Here is a 25549-nt window from a genome sequence, read left to right on the forward strand (position 1 = left end):
TGCTCATCTTTCTGAGAAGTTAGTTTTTAATGAGTTAGTCGACGATATTAAAAAAGGTGATGAAACGTCATGATTGACAGCTGGGACAGCCACTCTCAAACCTCCGCCGCCTGAGCAAGATGGCAGCTCCTAGGAAAGGAAATATTTTGATTTTGCTTCAATTTTGTACAGAGGCAGGAGGTGGAGATATGCCATCCATATTAATATACAGTTTAAGTCACGGTACTATGTAATGTAATATGATAATATGATACATTTTGTATAAAGAAATAAGCCTAACATTTAATGGAGTGAGGCTCGTTCAACAAGATATCCAAACGTAAGTTTTTGCGCTGTTACATTATGACGCAGATAACAGCATAAAGTACGTAATTTAGTTAATTTACGTTGCAGTTTACTGTGTCACGTTGCGTTTTGTAATCAACTAGTGCAGTTTACAAGCCTTTGTTGCACAGCTTTTCAGTAGAAGTTCATCCTCAAACAGCTTGAATTATTTCAGGACGAAGGTGTGTCAAAGAAATACTCCAATAAAGACTGAGAAAATGCAAAGTTCACATTTAACACATCAACAGTAAAACATACACATATGATTCAAGTATTAGTATGTTTCCTCCAACACAGCAATGCATTGTACATGACAGGGCAGGAAACAACAGTGAGGATATGTATCTCTGATTATAATACAAATCTGTTGCCAAAATCCACTGAACCACCTGCTGACCCTGCTTTGTAAAGAAACTTGTAGAAATAGGTTGAAGGTTTCTGACACAACTTCACCTACTTCCAATGTGCCTGGAGAAAGAAAAAACAAGTCTGACTAAAGTCAAAGCTTCAGCAACACTTGTAGTAAAGGAGAACTTTATTATTAGACACGTTGGTCTGCTAATAAAGACCTTCTAATCTAATCTAATAAAGTTTTCCTATACTACAAGTCTTGCCTGAGCTTTGACTTTCTAAAGAAACTTGTAGCAGATTGTCTGTAACACATTCTTTACTATTCAGTGAAATCAGCAATATGGCTGAGCATTTCCACGTGAACACGCCTCTGCTGGAGAGCGTCACAATGTCCAAAGTGGTGGGAACCACTGTCTACATGAAGATGGAAAATTCACAGCCCTCCGGCTCCTTCAAAATCCGTGGCATCGGACACCTCTGCCAGCAGGTACAAACCCTGAACCCTCTCTTAGTGTTCTCTCTTCACATGTATCATATTAGACACAGACTGCCTGATTGGTCATCTTTTATTTTAAGACCTGTATTGACTGAGTGTGAGTCTGACTGTGTGTGGTATGGATGTCAGGAAAGTATTTAAAACCTGCCACTTTAACATGTCTTTGCTCTCCTCTGCAGCTTGCCACACAGTCCAAAGGAGTTGTCTGCTCTTCAGGTAACATCTCTACTATAAAACTGCATGTTAATATGCACAATAAAATACAGTAACAATAGACTGTGTTGACTGTAATATGACGTGGCTTTATTCTAGGTGGTAATGCAGGTATGGCTGCAGCCTATACAGCCAGAAAAATGGGCGTACCAGCCACCATCATAGTTCCCTCCTCGTCTCCTCAGCTGGTAGTCCAGAGACTTCAAGATCAGGGTGCTACTGTGAAGATTATAGGCAAGGTAATGTACACATTTTTATCTATTTTTAGATTTTTGATTTGTGGCATAGATGTTTGTTCTGATCATGCTTGTCTGATTTGTAATTTTTTTTTTCACTCTTTGGAATGAAAAGTAACATTTTCTCCTTCTCAGGTTTGGGATGATGCGAATGCAGAAGCTCTCAGACTGGCAGAAACTGAAGGACTAACCTATGTTCCTCCATTTGATCATCCACTGCTGTGGTAGAAACATACACATCATAACTCATGTGGCCTGTTTCTGCAATGCAGTGCTAATACAATAGTAATTCCATATATGTTAACCCCTTCTGTGTCCCTCTTTTTCTGTTCCCACACACACACACATACACACACACACTCACACACACACACACACACTCACACACGAGTAGGCAGGGCCATGCCAGTATTATTGCTGAAGCCGCAGTGTGTCTGGGCCCCAGTGTGAAACCCGGAGCAGTGGTGTTGTCTGTGGGCGGAGGAGGGCTCCTCTGTGGAGTCATCCAGGGCCTGAAGGATGTAGGCTGGGCAGATGTACCTGTCATCGCCATGGAGACGGAGGGGGCCGACTGTTTTAATGCTGCAGTCAAAGCGGGGAAGATGGTCACTCTAGATGACATCACCAGGTTAAGTTCAAATATTGTCCGTCTTTCGGCCGTGCTGGAAAATGTGTGTTTAAAGTAAAGTTGAGTGAAGTAAACTGGTTTCTCTCCTTTTGTCTTTTCCACAGTGAGGCAAAATGTCTCGGAGCAAAGACAGTTTGCAAGAAAGCCTTTGAATACAGTCAGTGCAGCGAGCTCACTATCATCTCTGAACTGGTGACTGATCAGCAGGCTCTGCACGCTGTCGAAACATTCCTAGGTGAGTTTGTATGTGTGTGTCTGTGTGTGTGTGTTTCCAGTTTTGAAAGTACTTTCCACCCAAATAAAAACTTACTTTAAGGTAAGATGGATAAACACTGTGCTTGTGCTTCATACTGTCTTTGCCTTTGTGTGTGATCTTGTAGATGAGGAGCGTGTGCTGGTGGAGATGGCGTGTGGAGCTGCACTGGCTGCTGTCTACAGTGGAGTTGTACGCAGATTACAAGATGAAGGTAACCACTCTAAACCCATCATCGTGCTAATAGAAATTCACCACCCTGGTTCTGTTATATATCCTGTAAAGCTCCTACTGTGAACAGAAAATCTATCTCAGGACTATTTTCTTGCAGTTTTCTTAAAAAAATCTTTTGGCATGGTCTGTCCTCCCTCTGTCTGTTCCTCCAGATTCACCTCCCACATCACATCACATACTGTATATTTACACATCTTCCCCTTTTGTGTGAGCAGGCTGTCCCTCTTTGATATCTGCCTGGAACATATTCAGTGTAACAATGGTGCAAAGACCTCAGTTTTGCACTCTGTGCTTGTGGTTTAAATGTGTTTGAGAAATGATACATGTTAAATTGTAAGTTGTACTAAAATTTGTGAATAATAATTTTCTTTATTTATTATTCTGCCAATGTTTTACTCAACTAGTCGCTTAGTTTATAAAATATCAGAATATAGTGAACATGTGGATTATAATTTTCTCAAGCTCATGGTGATGTCATCAAATTTCTTGTTTTATCTGACCAACAGTCCAAATTAAAACATATTCATATACCATTATGTATGAGAAATGAAATAATCAAATCCTCACATTTGAGTAGCTACAACCATCACACTTTTTGAAATGTTTGCTTTAAAAATGACTAAAACGATGATCTGATAATCAAATAATTAAAAATAGTTGCCAGTCTAAGGACAACACCAGGTTACTAAATCTTTTGAAACATCTGTCTGTTTGAAGGTTATGACAGTTGGCTTTGATATTTTGCATGTGAGGACTGAAGTAATGAGCTTGTTGATGAACGTGTCTGAGTTATACAGCAGTTGACATTTTTCTAACTCGGTGCATCACTGGAGCACCTTAAGATATTTGTACTTCATACAAGTTTCATAAAACTTCTTCAGTTACTCCTTTCTCATAGGAAATAGTTTTTGTAGATGACAGCAGCTGCTCGGTTTGATTTGTGACTCTACCCTTCAGGTCGTCTACCAACTCTCTTGGGCCCCCTGCTGGTGATAGTGTGCGGAGGCAGCAGTGTTGACATGAAGCAACTGTCCCACCTCAAACACAAACTCCAGACTTAAACTTCTGTATATGTGCAGGTGTGTGTGTATAGGTACGTAGCAATAATATAACTTGACAGTTTTAGGCTACAACAGCTAAAGACATCACTGTATTAATGCTGTGAATAGTGAACGGAATTAATAAGATTAATTCTGGGAAATGAAAAAAATACAGAACAGAAATTAATTTTCTATGCTTGGAAGGAAATATTATTTTTAATTACTAATTAATCATTATGATGTCAAGCTGCATGGTTAGTGCTTCTTATATTGCATATGTTTAATATTGCATTAAATACAAAAATACATGTCCCTAGTTACAGTAGAATTCAATGACTAGGTTTCCCCACATGGTGGCGTCACAGTTTACTGTTGTGAATATACTGTACTGACCATCCACAGAAGCTGGGAAGGTAGATCTTTTGATTTGAAATGTGCTTTTATTGCTTCTAAAAGATATTTGATGAAGTGTAGATTTTATCTTAAATGAATCAGACTTTAATCTGAGAGTCTGATGCATATCAGAATAATAGATGTTCTTATATTTCTTAATAATTTGAGGAAACCATATGAATATTTTTACACAAACTCTTAGTCTTTTTCATATATTTTTATTTTTTAACATATAACAACAGACTTTTAATACTGGATTGTTACAAGCTGTCATTTTCTACCTTCACATTAACTTTAGTAGTCCAGTCAATTTGTGTGATGTGTAGGAAGATATTGCTATGGAAACAACTCTTCACTGTTCTGTCTGCGTCAGAGAAGTAAGTGGCGAGAGTTGCATTTAACTACCCGTTGATAGTCTTAGCCTTCTAAAGTCAGACAGTTACTTAAGATATTAGGTTGTTCATAAAGTGTATGAGAAGAAAATAAATGGCCTTCACACTAACTTTATAATCACTTCATATCTCTACCTCGTATATGAGAAGCAGAAGGGCAAATGGTTCATTCATCAGAAACATTTCTTTTTATTCATAGAAAAACAAATGGCCCATATAACCCTGTGGAAGTGAATACTGGAGTGCTTTGTGATGATGTTAACGGCAGATGTTGCAGTGCAGGCTGTGGTATTTTTACAAGAGGTGCATTAAACAACCACAACTGAAATCTGTCACTCAGAAAAAACTATTAACTCAACGTCCACTTGCTAGATTACTGTCACAGCTTTCAGCCTCATTTTGTGGCCGTCATTAGCAGATGGGTTTTCCTCAGTTGTCATGTAGATGGTTTGGTAGTAATCATGTGACCTAAGTAAAGAACTCTGGTCATGTAATAACAGTCTAAAGACATTTGTCACGTTAGGACTCTGTCTTTAAACTCATTCAGTAAAAACATGACAGATTGTATTTACCATGTTAAACATCATGATATAATATAAAATATATCTATCTATCTAATAAATGAATTACTTTATCTGGTTTGAAGGTCTGGGAAAAAAGACTCATAGACAAACTACTGTGCAGCACATCCTACCACTGCTGTGTATTGCTGTCCTTGCTGTCGTGTGTGATTTAATGTCCTCTTTCTCACAAAGGCAAATAAACTAGAATAAAAAATTGCAGAACAGGATGTTAAGTCTGGTATTATGTGTTTTTCCACTACATCCGTTGTACAGTATATAATTGATTTTGTGAACTGACATGAAACTCTGCAGAATACCTCACTTGTTTACACATTCAAACACACAGTTTCCTGTCTTCAGTCTTCTTGTTGGATCATTCTACAATGCTCGCCTTAAAAGTGGCACTAGTTTCAAAGAGGGAGATAGTGCCAGATGACTGGATGGATTACATGATTTGCTTTGAGGAAAAAGGGAAAATGTGTCTAATGCTTTGTACATTCTGTACACCTATTAACCGGAAAAAATGTTTTTCCACATATTAGTAACACAGATCTGAGTATGTTATGACCTTTATTTGACATTTACAGCATTTCAAAACCATCAAGTCTTTTCTGGGATGCTTGTTGCTAAGCAGTCAATATCCTTGCTTGTTTAAATAACTTTAATGTAAATTAGATGATGTAAGTCTGGGTGTTGTGTTTATGAAACCGCCGCTCACACAGTCATATTGAGTGGTTTAAAAAAAAAACACTTGCCCCTCTGATTAACCAATTCTCCCAATGATACCATAATACCAGCAGACTGACTGAACTGGGTAATTCTCATGAGTACAGGCAGTGTTATCACCACAAGGTCATACATGGAGTGGACATGACTGTAATGTAAATGCTGCTCTCTCTTGTCACAGTCCAATGAGAAGAGAATATATAGATATTAACCCTTTGATGCCAACACCAGTCAAAAATGACCTGTTTTCATTTTCAATATTTTTTGATACACAGCTGTAATATCTCTGAAGCAAAATCATGTCATCGCCCAGGATTGTAAGAAATAATAATTTAGTTGTTATCAGTCATCATTATTATTATTATCATTATATTATTTGTTTCTGGCTTCCTCTATAGAGAGAAAAACGTTCACATATCCAAGTTCAATTAGCAGGCAGACACCATGATTTTTTTTTCTAAAAAGCATAAAAAAACATACTTGTTTCAAATGCATTGTTCTTGCAACAATTCTGACTATACAAAACAATTCATGCTTGAAATGTATTGAGGTGTTACTTCCTCAGTATAATATACACAATACGTCACTATATCACATCACATAACTGATTACAGTGTTAGCTACCCTCTAAACAGTGTCAACCTCCACTTGTAATCCTTTGTTCTCTCATCGAGGACAATCATATCAGTAACCATGATGTAATTATCACACTGATTCTTGTACATGTGTCTGTTGCACTGTGAGCACTAACTGCTGACTTTTCAAACACTGTAATGAACTCTGCTGACAGTCATCATATGAAGCTGATCCCTCAGGCGCACACACACACTGCATTGTGACCCTTCAGGGCACAGTCAGGTTCATCTTCAGAGAGTCCTTATTTTCATGTTACAGATTACAGTCAAGTGCACCCTGCACAGTGTGCCTGGGATGTGTCCAATACACTTTGGTGCTTCCTGTGGTGCACTTGGGTACGGGGTGGGATCAAACAGAATATATTATCATACATTATAAATGGGCTAATTTCATCTCCTTAAAGCACAAAGCTCTCCCCGTCATGAAGCACTGACAGTTTGGGAGTCCTGTGGAGAATCTCTCTCACAGGAAACATGAAAAGTTTGTAGGTGTAAAAAGTTTTAAATATAAATACAGCAGAAGTATGCTGCCAAGAATGATGATGTTTTTTTAAGGTGAATTCACTCTTATGGAGGCGCACTCATGAACAAAGATTGCAGTACTCCACTGAATTGAGTTTGCCACACCCTCTGCTGCAAGACTCTGAATCAGTGCTCTGAATTGCCTCCTCATCATGCACTTGTCACGTCTACAAACATATTGTGTAAAAAATCTGGCATGATTGCAACAAACCATGTCAGCTGTCATGTCACTGACCTGTGACACGGCTTGATGTGACAGGAGACAATGATACGGACACATGAGGCGGTTTGACCCGGAGGGAGGTCATACATTCTGACCTATGACCTACAGTATGACAGTACTGTAGCTTTAAAGCAACACTGCAAAGGTCACCTTGGAAAAACTGCTGCTTTGAATCACAGGGATTAAGTCTCACCCTCACAGCACTCTGGATTATGGTGCTATGACAGGTATTCTTATTTTAAATAAACATTAGTTATCACGGATATAAACACCACGATTGTATGTACCTCTGTCCTACAACAACAAAATGAGACAAAACAGTTAAATAAGACAATAGTAATCAGAAGCACTGCATGCCCTGGCAGGTCATTTTTGACTCACATCTGCAAATTTCAGTTATATGTGTAACCCTAATGTGCAACTTTTGTCCTCTTTGTCAAAATTGACCCAGTTTGGTTTGACTTTTTATAAAGCATAAGGTATAAATTATCACCCAATTCTGGGTTAGATCTACATTCCAACTTATCACCACAGGTTTTACATATACTTTGTTGTTAAATGATGGTCATTAACCCCCATTTAAATGAAACTGTACCTCATTTTCTAGGTTAACAAAAAAGTCCTCCAAAATTGAGAACAGGAGGGGTAAACAACATTTTTTCTCTACTTAGCAGGACAGAAAAATCAATACAATAACTTTAATAAAAACAACAATATACTTTGTTTCTTAACATTCTCTGGGAAGACATGATTTTGCTTCACAGATATTACAATGAAACATTTATGTATCATATAATATTGAATGTGAATACAGCTCATTTTTGACTAATGTTGTGCATACTAAAGGACTAAGTGGGAAACAGCACCAATTATTGATTTTGACACGATTAAATAATAGTTACATTATTTACATTGAAATCATCTACCTGGTCAGATCTAAGAGTCTCCCTGACACACAGCTGTGCTCCCTCCTCTGGTGAGTCTGAGTCTGATTCGGGCAGCAAGCAGACGGAGGAGTTAATGGACGTGCCAGCCCATTTCTATGACAACAGGAAGGAGTTGCTTTGATGAGCCCAGCAGAGGGCATTTGAGCAGAGCTGCAGCTAAAAATAGGACAAAGTAAACAAGAGATAGAGAGGGAAACGGAGCGTGTGTGTTGATATGTCTTTACACATGTACATGTTTGAGCATATTTGTTTATGTGCTGTTTTTTTTAATACTAGAATGCTATTGCCAGCTCTTTTCCTCGTGCACTGGGTTCCAGATATTGTGATATCTGTGTTTTTGATCAATTGTCTTAAAAGTGAGTGAGAAGCTCAAAGATCTAGCCATACTCCTTTCTTGTGTCAGTAAACTCTAAGATAACATTTATTTGGTGTCAGTCTAGCACCCAGCAAGGCTTTTATATAATACTCTGAACTTGGAAAGCTATAAATCTCCCTGGAGACTGCTGCCTAGAAAATCTTAATAAGACAAAGCATTTAAAGAGATACATTTGGGCATCTCACTTGGAAATAAAACCCTGTTTGTAATGTGCATGTGCAAATAGACCATGTACATCAGGAAGGAAATGAAGTTTAATTTGTAGATTTTGGAAACCTCTGACATTTCTTTTGTTTCCAACTGATCATTCATGTACAAATAAAATACATTTATTTTGTAACATTTTGTAAACCTATGAATTTGTGTATTACATATGTAAAACAGTAACAATGATGAAAATGCACTGTGAAGGTCAAGGGGTAACGCATGCTAGATTGCACATGCACTTGAAGCTGATATTAATCTAACATGTTCTAACGCTTCTTTTGCAGGAAGTCTATTCAATTTCAAATCTGTTCTGGGCCAGAAATGACCATTTATCACTGATCAGTTTTGTATTCATATATTGTCACCTTGCTGGTTTGCAAATCTGTCTTGTTCATATATGTGCATTTCCACACAGTGTTTGTCTTAAATGCCAAATTATTGCAACAATCAACAATCTCAATCTATAAGCCATAGTGCTTCAAAGTAGAGACTGAGGCTGTAAAAGGAAAATATTTCAACAGCATCACATTAGTCATGTTTGGCTGACTATGATGACTGTAATGATAGTTTCTGATCGCTTGGATGGCTCTTTTTCTGGCTTGAATAATGAGATGGCTGTCAGTCATCAACACAAAGATATTTACTGTTACATCATATCATTCTTAACTGCATTAACTTGGCTTTAGTCTCATGTGTTGGAACATGTGAGAGCATAAATATCAGACATCCTTGTGTTGCACTCACGGTGATGAAATGATTTGCTTTTGTCCTCACTGAACATTGAGAAGCTTCAATCAATCATCTCTCCCTTCTATCAGAAGGCTTTCATGTTTGGTAATGATGTTTAATCTGCCTGTCATATTATATTACAGAGCACCCTTCAGATATGTACCTCGTGTTTTTCAGTGTAGCACAAATCTCCAGTGTACATCCTACATGCCAAACAAAGCACATCTGTGTGCACTGAGTGAAAATTTGGTTTCTAAAATTAGAGTGACAGCAGAGTGAGGACACAGCGAAAGCGTGTTACAAACGCCTTGATTGGGTAACATTTGCACATGTTTTTGACACAGAATAAAAACCTAGCTCTCAGCAGCTGCTGTGTGTATCTGTGGCAACCCAATGACATAGAAGTATAAATTGAATCTCAAAATGAAACTTTTTTTTATAATTCTATTGTAAGGTTCTTATTAATATGTATACAATAAAGCAGCTGTGTGCTTTCAGAGGCTGAAATACAGAATCAAGCAACATCAGCTCTCTGACTGGCTTACAATGAGTACATTAGCTGGATAAGCTTAATTATGATTTGATTATTGAAATGAATGAAGGTTTAATGAACCTCACTGGGAAACCAGGTCACTGCAGCAGCACAGAGATTCACTTTTATTTCAGACTATAATAAATACACAGTACGGAAGTTTATTAGGAAATTACAAGATCATATACTGTATGTAGGTTGTGAATACTGAATAAATACAGTGCTTCTTTGTTGTAAGCTGTCTGTGTTGTATAAAACTAAACATGGAGCTACATTAAACCATAATTCCAGAGTTAGGTAGAAGACACTTGTGCAAAAAGAAAAACAGAAAACTTGTATATGTATGTTGTATCATTCATGCAAAACACAAGTTCAGGCAGGAAAATGTATAACAATTCTACAGAACCCCAAATAGGTGTGTTATATATGGATGTACAAAGATATTTAAGGATCCTTTACAACCACTGCCTTGTCTTACTATATGTTTTCTGCTGGTGGAAGTACAGCAGCTTAAGAAAACATCCCAGAGAGCACTGAGCAGATATTCTCATTAGTGACAATACCCGCTGCCTGGCTGGATGAATATTTAATTCCAGTGCTGTATTTAATAACTGACCTTTAAGATTCATAATGCAGAGAAACAAATCATCATCAGATGCGTTTATCCTCCCAGATATCATTATTTTGTGATACCCTGGAGTTATATTGTAATTACTTCCTAAAACTCTCAGAAAGTATTTCAGCAACTCCCACAACAAACCTTTGAGCTTGTTGCTATTGAAAAGACTGCTGTTTATGAATATGAATGTTTATTACTGATTTCTTAACAGTGATTTTTCTATGCTTTACTGTCCTGCGGTACTGGTATTTCTGCTGTCAATGATAAAGTGATATCTGCCTGATTAGTTGAGAGAGTGAGACAAGTGTAGGAAGAAGCTTTTATTCCTTTTTTTATGAGGGTGAGGCTGATATAAACACTTACCGTTGATTTTCAGAGCAGCGGCCTGTTTTCAGGAATAAGAGCGCTGCTGATGTCCTCTTCAACCATCAGCAATCAGTTGATGATTAACAACTGAAGTAGTGGGTGAAATGTAATAAGTGGTAACGAAAACCAGCAGCATTGATTCATGTGGAGCAGGACTGAGGACTGCTGTTGAGGTGTGCTGAACATTTTCCTCAATTACTGTCATTAAATTTAGTCAGTGAAATGAAATGTCAGAAAAATGGCCCCTTTAATGCAAAACTGATGTTTTTTCAAGTATGAACTTTTAGGTTGGATTTTTCATACAAGCTTTAAAATAACAACATAACTCCTGAGGCACATTATTAAACTGTATTAGTATATAATACAACATAATAATACAAAGTTGGATTTGCCACGCTACATCATTACACTGTGTTAACATCTAATAAAGAATTAAACATAATAATACAGCATAGCCTATTAATGAACATCTGGGTTGGCTAAACTACATTATTAATCTGTATTAGTATTTTACTAGCATCATTATTAAGCTGTATTTACATCTATAGGAATACTTAATACTACAATGTATAACCTAAAGTGTATTATTAAACAGCACTAGCATCTCATAAAGTAGCTACAATGTAAGTAAATTAATATTTTGTTTGACTACATTGTTACTATAGCCTGCTTTAGCATTTAATACGACAGAACACATTACTGAAATGAACATTTGGTTCAGATAAGCTACATTATTAAGCTGTACAGAGTGGACCTATTGCATATTATGCACCTTAATGTATTTTTTTTTCTTATGAAACCTAAAACTTAACTTTTGGGTTGGCTAAACTACATTGTTTTTGTGTTAGTATCTACTGTAGTATAACACATAATTATACAACGTAGTTCATACTGTTAAATTAACTTTTGGTTTAGCTAAACAAGGCTACATTATTAAACTGTACAGGCCTATTAGCATATTAGCATCTAATGCACCTTAATAATGTATCTTATGAAACGTAAATCAACTTTTGGGTTCACTAAACTACATTTGTAAACTGTGTTACTATCTACTGTAGTATAATGCATAATTATGCAATGTAGTTTATGCAGTTAAATTAACTTTTGGTTCAGCTAAACAAGGCTACATTATTAAGCTATAGGCTTGCTAAATACACCTTAACTACACTAGTTTAGACAACCTTAATTAACTTTTGTGCTGGGTGAACGACATTATTAAACTGTATTAGACCCTAGTTGTCTGTCTCATTGAACATTGCTTTCTGGACCTTGAAAATCTGTGCTATATATTCACAATGTTTTCCCTGTTGTAAATTATGGATGTACGATGTGTTTTCAGACAGCAAGTTTCCTCCCCGGTGTCTAATGGACTGTACCACTGTGTGACTCCCCCCTCCACCCCCCTCGCAGTGGGCCGGTCCCCCTTCTTCACCGCCCGCGTTGGTTGAAGCCAAAACAGAACATCATGGCGATTGATGGTAAGTAGGCCAATAACGTCTCTCCTTTCCTTGTAATTAACTTCAACTGGAAATAATACGTTACATGGGTGAATTCGTACAGCAAAAATGTGCAAATGCTTGTAGGAGAATGGTGTTTGTTGGGGCTTGAAGTAGTGAAAGTTTTTCATGTCTTTTATAGCGGTGTTTTTTCCCCCTTTGCTGTGTGTCAGAGTAGAAGAGACGGAGGAGTGTTGAAGCGGCATTTTTTTCCCTTCACGGTGGTGCTGAAAGGACAGCTCCGATATTTAAACTGCATGCCATTTATTTAAAGGCAATGTAAATGAAACGGTGGCTTGGTTGTGTTTCTATCGTTTATTTAATATAACTCTGACTGTCATTTGGTTCATGTTGAAGTCGGCTGACCGTCATGTCGCCTCAGCAGCATGTTGGTACTTTACAACTTGGATTTGAGAGAGGAAAGAGACACACTGAGAGTTGAGGTTGTATTCAATGTGGGTGCAATGTGAGAGTGTATGAAGTCTTCTTATTTTTCCACATCAGAACAGCCTTTGAAATTCATGATTCATCTTTGATATCTAAGCACCAGCTGGAATGAGTTTCAGTATAACGCTTTACTGTGCACTTTAGTTACCAGGGCTTTAGTTTAACTGTAGTATTTTTTTAATCTGTTTGTTAAACTACCATGAGAGCCGCACCCTGTACAGATATGTGCTTTTACTCTTCACCTTTCTCTGCTTATGTAACTTTTAAGTTGTAAGCTGCTTTTGTGCTGATTTGAACAGTTTAAATATCATAATGCTCGCAGCAGTGGAAAGCATTATTTTAAATATCGCTGAAAAGAGGACAACACGCAGCTCAATGATAAATGAGCTGCTTTGTAATAATACAGAGTGTCAGCCTCTTGCCTTTTTCAATCTGAATGAAAAGCTGAAATATTCATCAAAGTGTAAAAGAACAGTGGTTAATAGTTTTCTTTTCACTCTGTGCTTGGTTTTACACAAATACTGACATAGTTGTTGTGTTCCAAAAGTGAATGCTTGATTGGCAGTGGTGAATTCATACATGTAACACTACTTGGTTGTGACTAAAGTCTCACAAAATAGTACTACATGTGTGCTTAAACATATAAATAAGGTGCCACTGAGAAATATTATTAAAGTATTTACACATCATTTTGTTTGATGATGTCTTTACAAACTTGAATGAGTGGGATATCAGTGTCAGTGCTTTCACTAATCACTTCTACTCATTGTGACCTTATAATGGGGTTTTAATATGTCGTATTTACTTTGTGAGAATCTTAAGAGACAGCACAGTTCTTCAGTCTGTGAAAAAAGCTAAAATAACAGGACATGATTAATAGAGGACAGCAGGGCTCACCTCTATAAACCAGCACAGTATGGTGAAATCTCCAGTTCTCGCTGTAAACTAGGCAAATAGACCATCTACCAGCCCAGAGCCTCGGGGCTTTGCTAATCACACATTAGACACACTTCACATTGTACAGCATTAGTCTCATCAAACACATGAAGGAGAATCTGGAAAAAATCAACTTGTTGAATAACACAATAACTCTCACATGTGACTTGTTTGTTGGACAGTTTTGATACCTAGTCTTTCTTGTCACTTGTCATCATGTTACTGTTAACCAAAGTCAAAACAAATATGTAAGGCTGCAGCTAAAGATTAGTTTCAAGAAAATATCAATCACCATTTCCCAAAGCCCAAGGTGAATTCTCAGATGTCTTATTTTTGGACAACATAAATATTCAGTTTACTAGAAGACTAAATAAACCAGAAAATATGCACATTTGAGAAGCTTGAATCAGCAACAACAGGTTAGGGTTAGGGTTAGGGTTAGCAAAAAATAACTGCCGATTGCAATAACCTAATTAACTAATCGATGTAGCTTTACAAATCTGAGCCTGGTCTTTGTAACTTTATTTTTGCATAATAGATTATTCTGCACTTTCCGCCATGATCTATAGCGTCTTTTGACACAAGAGAACACAGCTGATTTCATACTTTACAAACCTAAGAAGTGAAAAATGTTGAGTCTTCGCAAATATCCGAAAGACACATCATAAGAATCACCTCCCTGAATTATTTAATCACAACTTGCCTCTTATGCAACACCCTCACCAGCATTTCACCACTTCCCCAGTTTATCAAGCAGCCACACCTCGCCTGTGTCAGATGCTTATCGTACCCCACCCGCCAACCTCAACTTCCCACGACATTAGTCAGCAAAGTGCCGTTTCCTGAAAGGCCATAATTGTAGCAGCCCCTGTCAGCGATATTTCACAGGAGCTAGTTGGCTCCTCTGAGATTTATGGGAGCAGCAGCTGTGGGGTTCAACTGACACCTGCAGCATCCAGGGGCCGGGCTGTCAACACCAGTGGGGAGGCTGTGTTTCTGTCTGTACTCGTGATGATATTAGGTTGGATGAGCACCATCACGAGGTGCCGCAAAATAGGCACTTTGGAGCGAACGATTCATTTAGCTGTGAGGATGTTTTTTTTGTTTTTTTTGTGAGTCTGCACGAATGAGCGTTCGCAAGTCATTATGTCGTTTAAAAGGTGCACTTATTCAGAGCATGGCTTGTCATCTCGTTTATAGTTCATCGTCAGTTCAAGGATAACTGCATCAATGTTTCATACTGATGCTCAAATGCTGGAGAAAATATAATGAAAGGTACAGAAGCAGTTTGCAGAATGCTTTTTGTTACAGGGAAACAAAAGTAGGAACTCTTTTAACACTTTCCTCTTTGTATAAGTTTACTTCCCCTAGTTCAATTCACAAAATTAACCTTAATTTTTGCCTAATGTTGGCTCATATTTTAGCAGGTGTTCTTTCATTCTCTCTTTCTCTCTTTAAACATCTTCATCCCCATTTAGTTTGCAATCAAATGTTATTTTGCTACTTTTGCTAAAGTTGTGCTTCATGTCAGAATCCTCATGTTTAAATTACCCCGATCAAAACACTTTAAATACCAAACACATCAGAGCCCTTTATGTTTGTTAATTGGATCTACCCAGCAGGCTCTCTGTGAAAAGACGTGACTTAAGCTTGTGTGCACAAAAGGTTCTTTTTTTTTTGTTAATTGACTGCAGTGAAAATAAAAATAAAAATTTACTAATGCAATTCAACTAAGACAAAATGTGGATTTTCCTTTGTAAATGTTATCATCAAGCAGGACTGGTGGATCATGTGTTGCTCCAGCTCTGTGACTGCGCTACATGCATCAGCTCCATGTGACAAGCTGTAGACTGATGGACTGTCTACATGTCCTGGTTAAGCCCGGGTTTTCTGCAGATCGAAAGGACCCCAGCTCCTGCACTCAGTATTCTTAGTGTGTGTGTGTGTGTGTGGGGTGGTGTGTATAAAGCCTCATCGAGCCCTGAACCGGAGCCAAGTATCGAGCAGGCAGCCCAGAAGGTGTTGAGCTGTGGAAATATTATGTGTTAAAATGACAGCAACAGACAAGCTTGTCACGCTGACATTTTGACAGTATCTTCCAAATCTTAGTGAAATGCCTGCCTTGTCATTCATCCTCTGGTGCCTTTTAAAATTTGAATCAGAGATAAGTATTGTAGAAACATGTTGCTTCATATCAAGCATTTTTGTGCCTATTTCCCCTCCTTCTCACTGAAATAGCTGTTTGTTTTGGAGAGAACATGATATAATGTGATAATAGCCAATATGTCTTCAGACCATTTGAGCTAATGTGAGCTGTGAGACAATGGTGCTGAAATATAAGAACAATATGTTCCCAGAAAAAATATAACAACAGTTTTTTAAAATTAAATTACAATGTGTAATGTATGCCACAGAGAGTTATGACCTGACTGTAGGTTTTCTTAGTTTATTGTTGTGGTTTTACAGCCTGCCATTTTACTATTGTGGTTCAATCTGTCTCTTCAGTTTTATTTCCAGATGCAGTGGGCAGCTGTTTTCTGTGAAAAACACCTAATAAACCCAGGGTACCCACTTACTTGATAAGATTAACCAGACAATCATTGTTGTCTGAAACTAGAATCTAAATGGTATGAAGTTGATGGATATTGACTGTGGAATCAATATAATAGATTAACTCCAATTGATTTGGTAAGAAAAGGAGCGTTCAAGTCACATGAATAATCACCTGTTGCATCATGGACAGAGATCTGTACTTCTTCGTTGCAGTTTCAGTGCTGTCTTCTCAATTGTATGTTAATCTTCCTCACTAGATTGCTCCCAGGACCTCAGAGGTTTAGTTCTTACTGTATGTTCCTGTTCACTCACACTGTGGTTTTAACACTAACACACGTCTCAGATACACTAGGATTGATTGTACATCCACTGCACTGACTCATCATCTGCAATGTCTTTGCCAGTTATTAGATTTTTCTGTCGTCTCAGGGCTTGTCGTCTGCTTCAGATGAGGCGAGCGATTTGTTACGTTACTTGGTTTTTGTGCAGTTTACTTATTGATCGCCTCCGCTGTTGACACATGTCGAGGGAGGTTGGGAGTTGGATTGTGAGAAACAAAGAGACAGTCTAATCATTTCATCAATTTTGGAACAGGACAGGGTGTTAATCCAGGACTTAAAGAGTTGATGAATTTGTTCAAGCAGAAGATGAGAAAGGTGGGAGTTTGATTAGGGATTATTTCCACAAATTTTTGGAATAACTCATATTTTGCAAGCATTTTTCCCTCCCATCTCATCAGCTGCTACCATACATGCTGTTCATTTATTTAACATTTGTGAAACTAAGATTCTGACTCTAAATTGGGCACACTCGTCTTTTTCAGCTCTAAAAATAAAGTATCAACTACACCACTTTGAAAGAGTGTTTCCATTGCCCGGGGCTATGGATCGAGCTGGTAATATGGAGCAATAGTTAGTTGTGTTCCTCACTAGAAAACCCAGAGCGGCTGTACGTGTTGTACAGCTGTAGTCTGAAGAAACTGTTGCTGCTCTATGAATTTATAGCTGAACTGTGGGGTAAGCTGGGGTAATCTTTGACTTACTGTATCCTCTGCTTGTTAATTGGTTTAGCTGGAGCCTATTCTAAAGTTGCTCCCTCGTGCCTTTCCATATGACAACACTACACGTTCCATGTACAAACCTGAAGTAGCACGAGCCTTCCCTCTGCCAGTTTCAATAGAGAAGCTGAGCTATTTTAATGTAAATTGCTGCCGACAAGAAATTTGTCTAGTAAACCAATTATCGGCATTATTGAGAGGAGATGAAGTAACTCAAGAAACACACGCTGATCCTCTGTCACCTAGAGACCACTGAATGTTTAGCAGAGGTCCAGACCAGGAAAAGACTACTTATAGCTGTTCATTTTAAAGTATAATGTGAAAATGAACATTCAGAGTGACAATCCGACGAAGAATAACTCAATAATAACTTTACATTACCCTTTTTGATTAATTCTCACGGCTCTCATACCATCGTTATCAGCAATAAAAAAGCTAAACCCATGGTATGCTACCTGACTGGCATCAAATTACAAACCAACAAAGGGTCATAGCTTCAAACTTAATGGGGACAACGCCACAACTTTGTTTCCCTAAGTTCTTTTCTGTAACAGCACATTCCCTCCTCGATATCTCCATCAGGTCAGTTTCTTCAGGCCAACTTTCTGTGTCACGGCTCAGTCCATCCCTCCTGAACCCAGACAGTCGGCAGCCTGATTAGAGGAGGCAGGTAGAGGAGATTCCTTAAAGAAACTGGGACAAACCCTAAAAAAAAAAAAATGCCCCAGACGTCTGTAGGAGGGCAGACTGTGAAGACACCAAGCTTCACCCCGATTTAGCTCACGTACCAAAGTGAGACCCGCTCTCCTGTGAAGCGGAGCGTGTGATACAAGCACTCAGAAACTGCACATATTGATCACAACTACTGCTCCAAATTGATTTCTGTCAGACTCGAGAAGAGATCGTGTGAATCTCTCCTTGTTAGAAAGCTGTACTGTCTATTCAGAAAAAGGAAAGGCATGTAAAGGATAACACTGCACATTAAAATCATCCACTGTCTCTCACCCACCATGTTTGAGGGAAATCCATTTGAGTCCCAGTCGAATCAATTTTGAAGCAAGTTGCTGCCTACATTTACATTTAATGAGATAAACTTGGCTGTCTGTTTTGTAATAATTTTCCCATGTGTCCATGACAAGTATATTAATGCACTAATACTTTCCCATTATTGCATTCATTTGCTTATTTAACAGTCTCATTATCTCTACCAGCTGTGTTTTGATATATAGGTAATTATGGCGAGACATAAGGGAGCAAAAGTGCGTCTTGGAGGTAAGAAATTCTTTAGCAGATCCTGTGACTGTAATGAAAACAAACAGACTGTGGTTTTCATATATTAATAGCAGAATAATATAGTATTAAAATGGCATCAGGAAATGCAGAAAATATTATAACGGTTCTAGAGAAATTGCTTGTGATGTAATGTGAGCAACCACCATTGTGCGCCTTATTCAAGAGATGTTATTTTTGAGAAGTATGGTGTGTGTTGAGTGAAAGCGGAGTGAAAGAGCACGGGGAGCTTCTTCCCACACACAGCTGCTCCGTTGATCTACTGGACAACAGCGAGAACTCGGCTCTCAGCTCCTGGTTTGGAAGGAAAGATATTCAGGCGGTCTTGGTTTGTATTGTAGACGTACAACTTCCTTCTTTCTTTCAATGGATGTGTTTACATGCCGTAACATGGCTACCAGCCATACATCGGTTCAGGTCCCACTTACGTTTGTGGTTACGTGATTTCTTATGACGGCTTTCCTGAAGCTTTTGAGCACTACTTTTGAGCATTTACCTGGGAAAGAAATGATGCTATTAGTGAGAGTAGTGTGTCCCAACTGTAAGCACTGATCTCTGTTTATTTAACACTAGTGGTGCAGGTGGCAATAAGTGAAAATAAATAAATATGATGTATTAACATGCCACAAAGTTTTTAGGATCAGAATCTGTTAAAAGCAACAAGTTAAAACAGTGTTTTAACATCTATAATATTTATCTAAGTTGTGTTATTGGCTTACACAGACTCTATGTATGCAGTGTAAACAGAGGAGTGTTTGCACTTCAATAGCCAGAGACCAAAGAGATATGGATCGACATTATGATTTAATCTAAATATAAAGTATTGAACTGCTCAATAGGAAATGAATTGGAGAGTGCACATTGGAGAGGTTTATATTCAGAGCTATAGACACTACTTCATAACAAAACTCATGTGGTAACAAAAACTGAAAAGCTGTTTCTCCATCTCTGGTTACAGTGTGGATCAAACCAATAGCACCAATAGTGTTAAGATTTTTAGTTATTGTTGTGTTTTTGCCCTTAGAAACAGTCAGTCTCAACCAATCCAAACAAAGAGAGCCATGCTGTAAATCTGATTTGTATGTTGGACTTGAATGACAGGATGAAAATGTTGACAAGAACAATATACTAATTATCTATTTTTTCAGCCTGAATAAAGTGCTTTTTTATAAAATGTTACTAATCTTTTTTATTTTGCTGTTAATCAAATAGGACAAAAGCTTTTGTTTCCTCTGGCCCAACAGACTGCTATTATCTAATTATACTTTCAATGGTTCAAATGTCAGTATGGTATGACAGATGACATGAGACAAAGGTCATGCTACGCCATGATCATAGTGATGCCATGTGTTTCACTGCTCTCTGGCTTTTGCAGCTTTAGCACAGAGCTGTACAAAGTGTCACAGTTGAAGGCAGCTAGAGCTATTTGAAACCTCAACCTGTAGGCAGACCCCAGAGGCTGCAGCAGTGCTCTGTGACTGGGAGGCCATCACAACTGTGAGTAATACTTCTGAATTACAGGCACTGTCTGGAAGCCTGTCTGTTGAAGAAGACCACGGTGAGCTCTTTGTATAAGCCCTCTGTGTCTGAATTACAGCTGTGGTAGACACCTACTGCTGCATACAGCCAGTGCAGCTGTCACTCATGGAGTCAAGCCGACTGAGCTGACACAATGGTTGACAAGAAATCAGAGTGACAAAGGACTTCAGTGAGGACACCATGATAGAACTGCTGTCTTTAGTTAGTTTCAAATCAAGAGAGAAAGGCGTGTTATCTGTTCAGACCACCATGTTAATCCAGACTGAAATATCTACATTTTTGGATGTATTGCCATACAATGCTATACTACATTTTCGGCCCCTAGAGACTGAATTGTAATGACTTGGGTGATCCCCTGACTTTTCCTTTTAGTCTCACCATGAGCTTGACATTTGTGATTTTCAGTCAAATGTCACTACAGCTATTGGATGGGTTGCTAAGAAATTTGGTGCAGTCATTCATGTGCACCTAATGAATTGTGATAACTTTGGTGATGCCTTCACTTTTCATCTAGTGCTATCATCAGGCCTAGATTTTAATTTGTCCTTTAACATGCTCAAGGACCACACTCACAAGCATGCAAAGTCATACATACATTGGCTACCAGTCAAACGTTTGGTCCTAAGTGCGTCTAAACTTTTGACTGTATGTATGTTATAAAGAGGAGTTGAGACACGATTGTCATCTATATTCAGTAATAATGCGCACATGTTCAGTTGTTCTGTCCTGTAAGATGTTTATAGATGTGTAACAACCCAAAAAGTGCTAGATAGTCCAACTTTGTTATTTCCACATACGTGGCCAATCATGGCATAAGATAAGTGACAGTGATGTCAGCATTTCCCCTCACTCGTGAAGATAATTTGGCATTTAGGCTGTTAAAGTATCTCTGAATATTTAGGACAGCATTTAAATTTGGTATTTAGGCTGTTAAAGGATCTCTGAATATTTAGGACAGCATTTTAAACTCTTTGATCTCCCTCCAAAAATTCAGCTCATTCCATTCTTGGTTGAGTTTATGTAATCATCAAAGACTGTTACAAGTGTGTGTAGATGTTGCCAAGAAATGCTCTGAGATAACAAGACACATTTTGCATTCCGTGTTTGTCCATGGATAAGGATCACTGCGCGCGCTGGGTTTAGAACAATGCCTTGTGGAGTCAGCTCACACATCGACAGTCCTTTCTCATCCGCATTTTTGCGAGTTGCATTCAGAATATCTCAGGTCTTCATGCTGACTGCCTGGCGCTCTTGCTGACAGTGACAATCAAGAATCAAATGACACAAAGATGCACAACTGAAGATTTTATCATGTGGTTTTTCTAAATGTCAGAGATGTTGTAGACAGACAAAAACAACACTCAGGAAATGTTCTGGTTTGCATAATGATTCAGCCCAAATAAGTGATCATACAGTGAGTTTCAGTGCAGATTGATGAAACATAAATCTAAAGATATGAAATGGCCACATATATTAGATTCATAAATATATGCAGTATACATGTATTTTATCTCCACAGGGTGTTTTTAATAATAAACAGTATGTACCAGTAAATCCACATTATCAGACTCTGAAGAAACTGAAATTAGAAACTGCTCATGAAACAGTTAATAAGAACCAAACCATGGCCTTGAATTTCCAGATCTCAATCATTCATTGCCTCTCTGCCCACAGAAGAACACAAATTAGACTGGATGACACATACCTGACTTTAGCTGCTGTTAAAACATTTGAGGACTGAATGTGGGCTGTTAGAGCAGATACATGCCCACAGCTTTCTAGTTTAGTTCCTTGCTGGGGCTGGAGAGAGAAAAAAATAAAAGCAAACTCAATGTCACCGCCATAAAAAGGTTTATTAAAGATGTTTGCAGTGTAAGAAATGACAGTGTTGCTTAGTTAAACCAAATTAATTTCAATCAAGAAAGACCAGAGAATGATGTAAAATAATGTTTATTATGCAGATGATATTAATTATTAGGCATTGTGAAAGTCTTTCGTCCTAGGACTCTGTAGGGAGAATTTTTGAATCGAAGCATGGTAGATCCCCCCCATGGAGTCCATACACTGGTGGTGGTGGCTGATGACTTCGATCAATCAATCTCGGGCCAAATCATAACAAAGTCATCTTGAGGCTGAAACTGACCGGGCGGATGAAGTTGCATTGAGGAATCTGAAGACTGGGTGGTGATGGGGAGGTGGTGGGTTGTGCAAAACAACATCAGGAAAGCACCTGAGCAGAGAGGGAGAACATTTAAAAAGACAGCCTCAAGTGGAAATATCAGAGATTAGAAAAAATGTCGAAACATTGCAAAAAAAAGTTTTCACGCTTGGGGGAGATGGAAAAGTTGGTGTACCAATAATAGGTAAAGTGCAATGACTTACGGGATGATAATTAGTGGTAGCTGAGGTTACGTAATCTCGTTGCGCCCCCTTCCTGTGTGGCAGTATAACGGCACCTGACTGGAGAATTAGTGCCATCTACTGCTTAATATTTGCATAACAGAAGTGAATGGAAACTCACATACATACATTTGGACAGAAACCCGTTATATGTCAGTGTCTGATATCTGTCTTGTTCTCTTGTCCTCTTCTGGGAATTTGTCTAAATGTGTCAATGTATTTTAACGTGTATCCATGATGTTTGTCTTTCGTTCCCTCCATCACAGTGTGGCTCATTGAAACTGCATTGTCTTTCCAGGTGGCGATCGTAACTGTGGAGTACATGAGCTGATCTGCGTCAGAAAAGGTAGGGCAGATCAGAGCTCGGAGAGGTTGACCTTTAACCCAGCACTGCACCTCCCACTCCACCTCCTTCATCAACATTTATCACTGTTACCACTGAAATCGTCCACGTTCTCCTCTTCCACTGTGTTCGGGGTTGTGTTGTTTGTTTCAGTCTTCTGCTTGTGTTTGTGTGTCAGACCAAGTAAAGGAAATTAACTTTTAGTTATGAAGTTTGTCTGCAGGAAGATTTGTGAGAATTTTAAAGGCATAGAAATAAATTATATAGTGAATATTTTGAGCCTGCTCATATTAAATGATAGCAGGGTACAAAGAGCAAAGACAGGCAGGTTCTGCTTATATGTCATTTCACAAATGCAATGTCAAAAGCAAGGAGCATGGAAATCTACTACTCTAAAATATGGCTGCAACTATTGATTACTTTATTATTGATTCATCTGTTGATTATTAGTTGATTAATTGATTAGTCATTTGGCCTATAAAAGGTCAGAACTGTATGAAAAATGCTGAGCACTGATCCCTAGCACCCAAGGTGATAACCTCAAATGAATATCATGATCCAAAGATATTCAGTTTATTATCAGAGAAGACCAGAATAATCACTAAGTCCCTTTGAAACACACAGTAGAACCCAGAATATTAGAGGGAATAACAATAATAACAGGTCATGATTTTGTAGATTTATACAACAAATAGCTGATTAATTTAGTAAAGATGAGCCAACCCTAACCCTCCACTATATGAGTAACTCTAAAGTTATAATTTGCAGCATTCGTATAAATGTATATTTGACCTCTTGTCATGTCACAGGTATACATGATTTGTTTTTGATTTGAGTACCTGCAGTATATCTTGAAGGTCATGATGGTGCTTGTTTAAAGTTTGGGGAAAACAAGCTCTGAACAAATCAGGCTTGTTAGAACAATCATACTGTTGCATGTTCAGTACTCAGCGCCTCTCTTTGCCATGGTGATATTCATATTCTAGATGGAGACGAGGTTCTGAAGTGGCCTGAGAGGGTGCTTATCACACTGTTTGGGCAAACTGAATTGTCTGGTTGTATAAGTGTGCGTGTGTTTTATAATTTGGTTATTGTGTTGTATTATTGGTGGAAATTGATTCCTTAGTATATGTGTGTGTGTGTGTGTGTGTGTGTGTGTGTTTGGATGTGCGCACAGCATAATAGATATTGTGCTTCAGAGCATTGTCTGAACATGTGTGGGAGTGTGTATGGGAGTGCTGGTGAAAGTGCTCATAGAGTGCCTGTGGAGTGTGTGGGTGTCTTTGTGTTTTTGACTTTGAGTTTTGTGCTTTTTGACATTCAACATGGCAACTGTTTCCATGCGGGCAGAATGCAACTAAGACAATAGAGATGTACAACTATGAATGCAATGAAAAGGATAAATAGCAATAGTATTTGTCTACAGTGGCGATAAACACAACACTCTAACATGTAGGACTTCAGACAAGAGGATGTCTCAATTAGTTTGCAAATGATCTACTGTAGATTTCGCTGATTGACTACCTTCCCAAATACTATCATATATACTATATAATATAATACTATCAACCTTAAGAACGTACCAATATCTCAGCACCATCGTCCATCCATTTATTCGTCTTTTTTTTTTCTTGCCTCTTATAGTACCTGAGTCAGGTTGCCATGGCAACAGGGTCAGCTGAGCAGATGTCCTTTTCCCCAGCAACATCCTCCTTTTTCCACCTTGGGGATCTCTGAGTGTTTCCGGGCATTCTGGGAGATGAAATTGTCAAAAGGCGTATTTGTTTAGACAGCACATGTATTCTTGATTTTCTGGATGAGGATGATAAAATGGTAAACATGCAACAGCTGTAGTTTCATTTCAACATAATGACTGTCGGATCCAGTCAAGGTTAGCCAGCTCCATCCGTATATATGGAGGAAAGGTCGTCATGTCCTTGAATTGCGGTCAGGGGTTGTACAGTGTTGCAACTGCTATTAAAATAAATCACACATTGTTTTTTACTCCTCCAAGCAAATTCAGACATGACAATTCTTCCTGTCAGTCTGCTGTCAAGCTAAATTATTCTCAGTTCCAAGCACCTCAAATTGTCTGCTGAGTGAGATGGAGTTAAGTAAATCTCTAATATCTCCTTTTTCTACCATCAATCAGAGCGTCTCATGCAAATACCAGTCGCACTAGTTGAATATCAGACTGATTTGCCTGCACCACCACTTTAAGTAGCAGATAAATCCCTAATGCCAAAACCTCTTCTCACTTAAGGAAATTGATTCTTACAGGTGCAAACTTCATTTAAAAACTATTAGTCTTACGTTCCTACTTTAATGTTCTCTGTACTTCTTGTGTAACAAAGTCTCCTATTGTTTAATCTTCCTGTGAGTCATCACTCAGCCCCCCACACACACACTATGTGAGGGCTAGTCTCAGGACTTTAATGGAAAACAGTGGATTTGGTTAAATAAAAGGTATTAGTTGAAATATG

General features: G+C 38.2%; 2 protein-coding genes across 4 annotated transcripts in view; both read left to right on the plus strand.

Annotated features, from left to right (window-relative positions):
* Nucleotides 1-1011: 1011 nt before the first annotated feature.
* sdsl (serine dehydratase-like) lies at nucleotides 1012-25280 on the plus strand. 2 transcript variants are annotated; one of them, XR_008323082.1, is made up of 11 exons: nucleotides 1012-1162; nucleotides 1351-1387; nucleotides 1484-1623; nucleotides 1756-1844; nucleotides 2015-2248; nucleotides 2353-2483; nucleotides 2629-2715; nucleotides 3693-3814; nucleotides 12345-12483; nucleotides 23022-23069; nucleotides 24711-25280. XR_008323082.1 is itself a non-coding variant. In XM_053335887.1 (8 exons), the coding sequence occupies exons 1-8, from the start codon at nucleotides 1016-1018 to the stop codon at nucleotides 3794-3796; spliced, it is 969 nt and encodes a 322-aa protein (XP_053191862.1). In that variant the 5' UTR covers nucleotides 1012-1015; the 3' UTR covers nucleotides 3797-5350. The 2 variants fall into 2 exon arrangements, 1 of the variants encoding a protein (XP_053191862.1); XM_053335887.1 differs by lacking the exons at nucleotides 12345-12483; nucleotides 23022-23069; nucleotides 24711-25280 and having other exon boundaries at nucleotides 3693-5350.
* Nucleotides 12400-25549, plus strand: part of syt14a (synaptotagmin XIVa) — a 34090-nt gene continuing 20940 nt past the window's right edge. For both annotated transcript variants that reach the window (XM_053335878.1, XM_053335879.1), the window contains exons 1-2: nucleotides 12400-12483; nucleotides 23022-23069. In XM_053335878.1, coding sequence (XP_053191853.1) covers nucleotides 12471-12483; nucleotides 23022-23069 — 61 coding nt within the window. In that variant the 5' untranslated portion in view covers nucleotides 12400-12470. The remainder of the gene's footprint in view (nucleotides 12484-23021; nucleotides 23070-25549) is intronic.

The sequence above is a fragment of the Scomber japonicus genome, chromosome 16, assembly GCF_027409825.1.
Source record: "Scomber japonicus isolate fScoJap1 chromosome 16, fScoJap1.pri, whole genome shotgun sequence".
Taxonomy (NCBI): domain Eukaryota; kingdom Metazoa; phylum Chordata; class Actinopteri; order Scombriformes; family Scombridae; genus Scomber; species Scomber japonicus.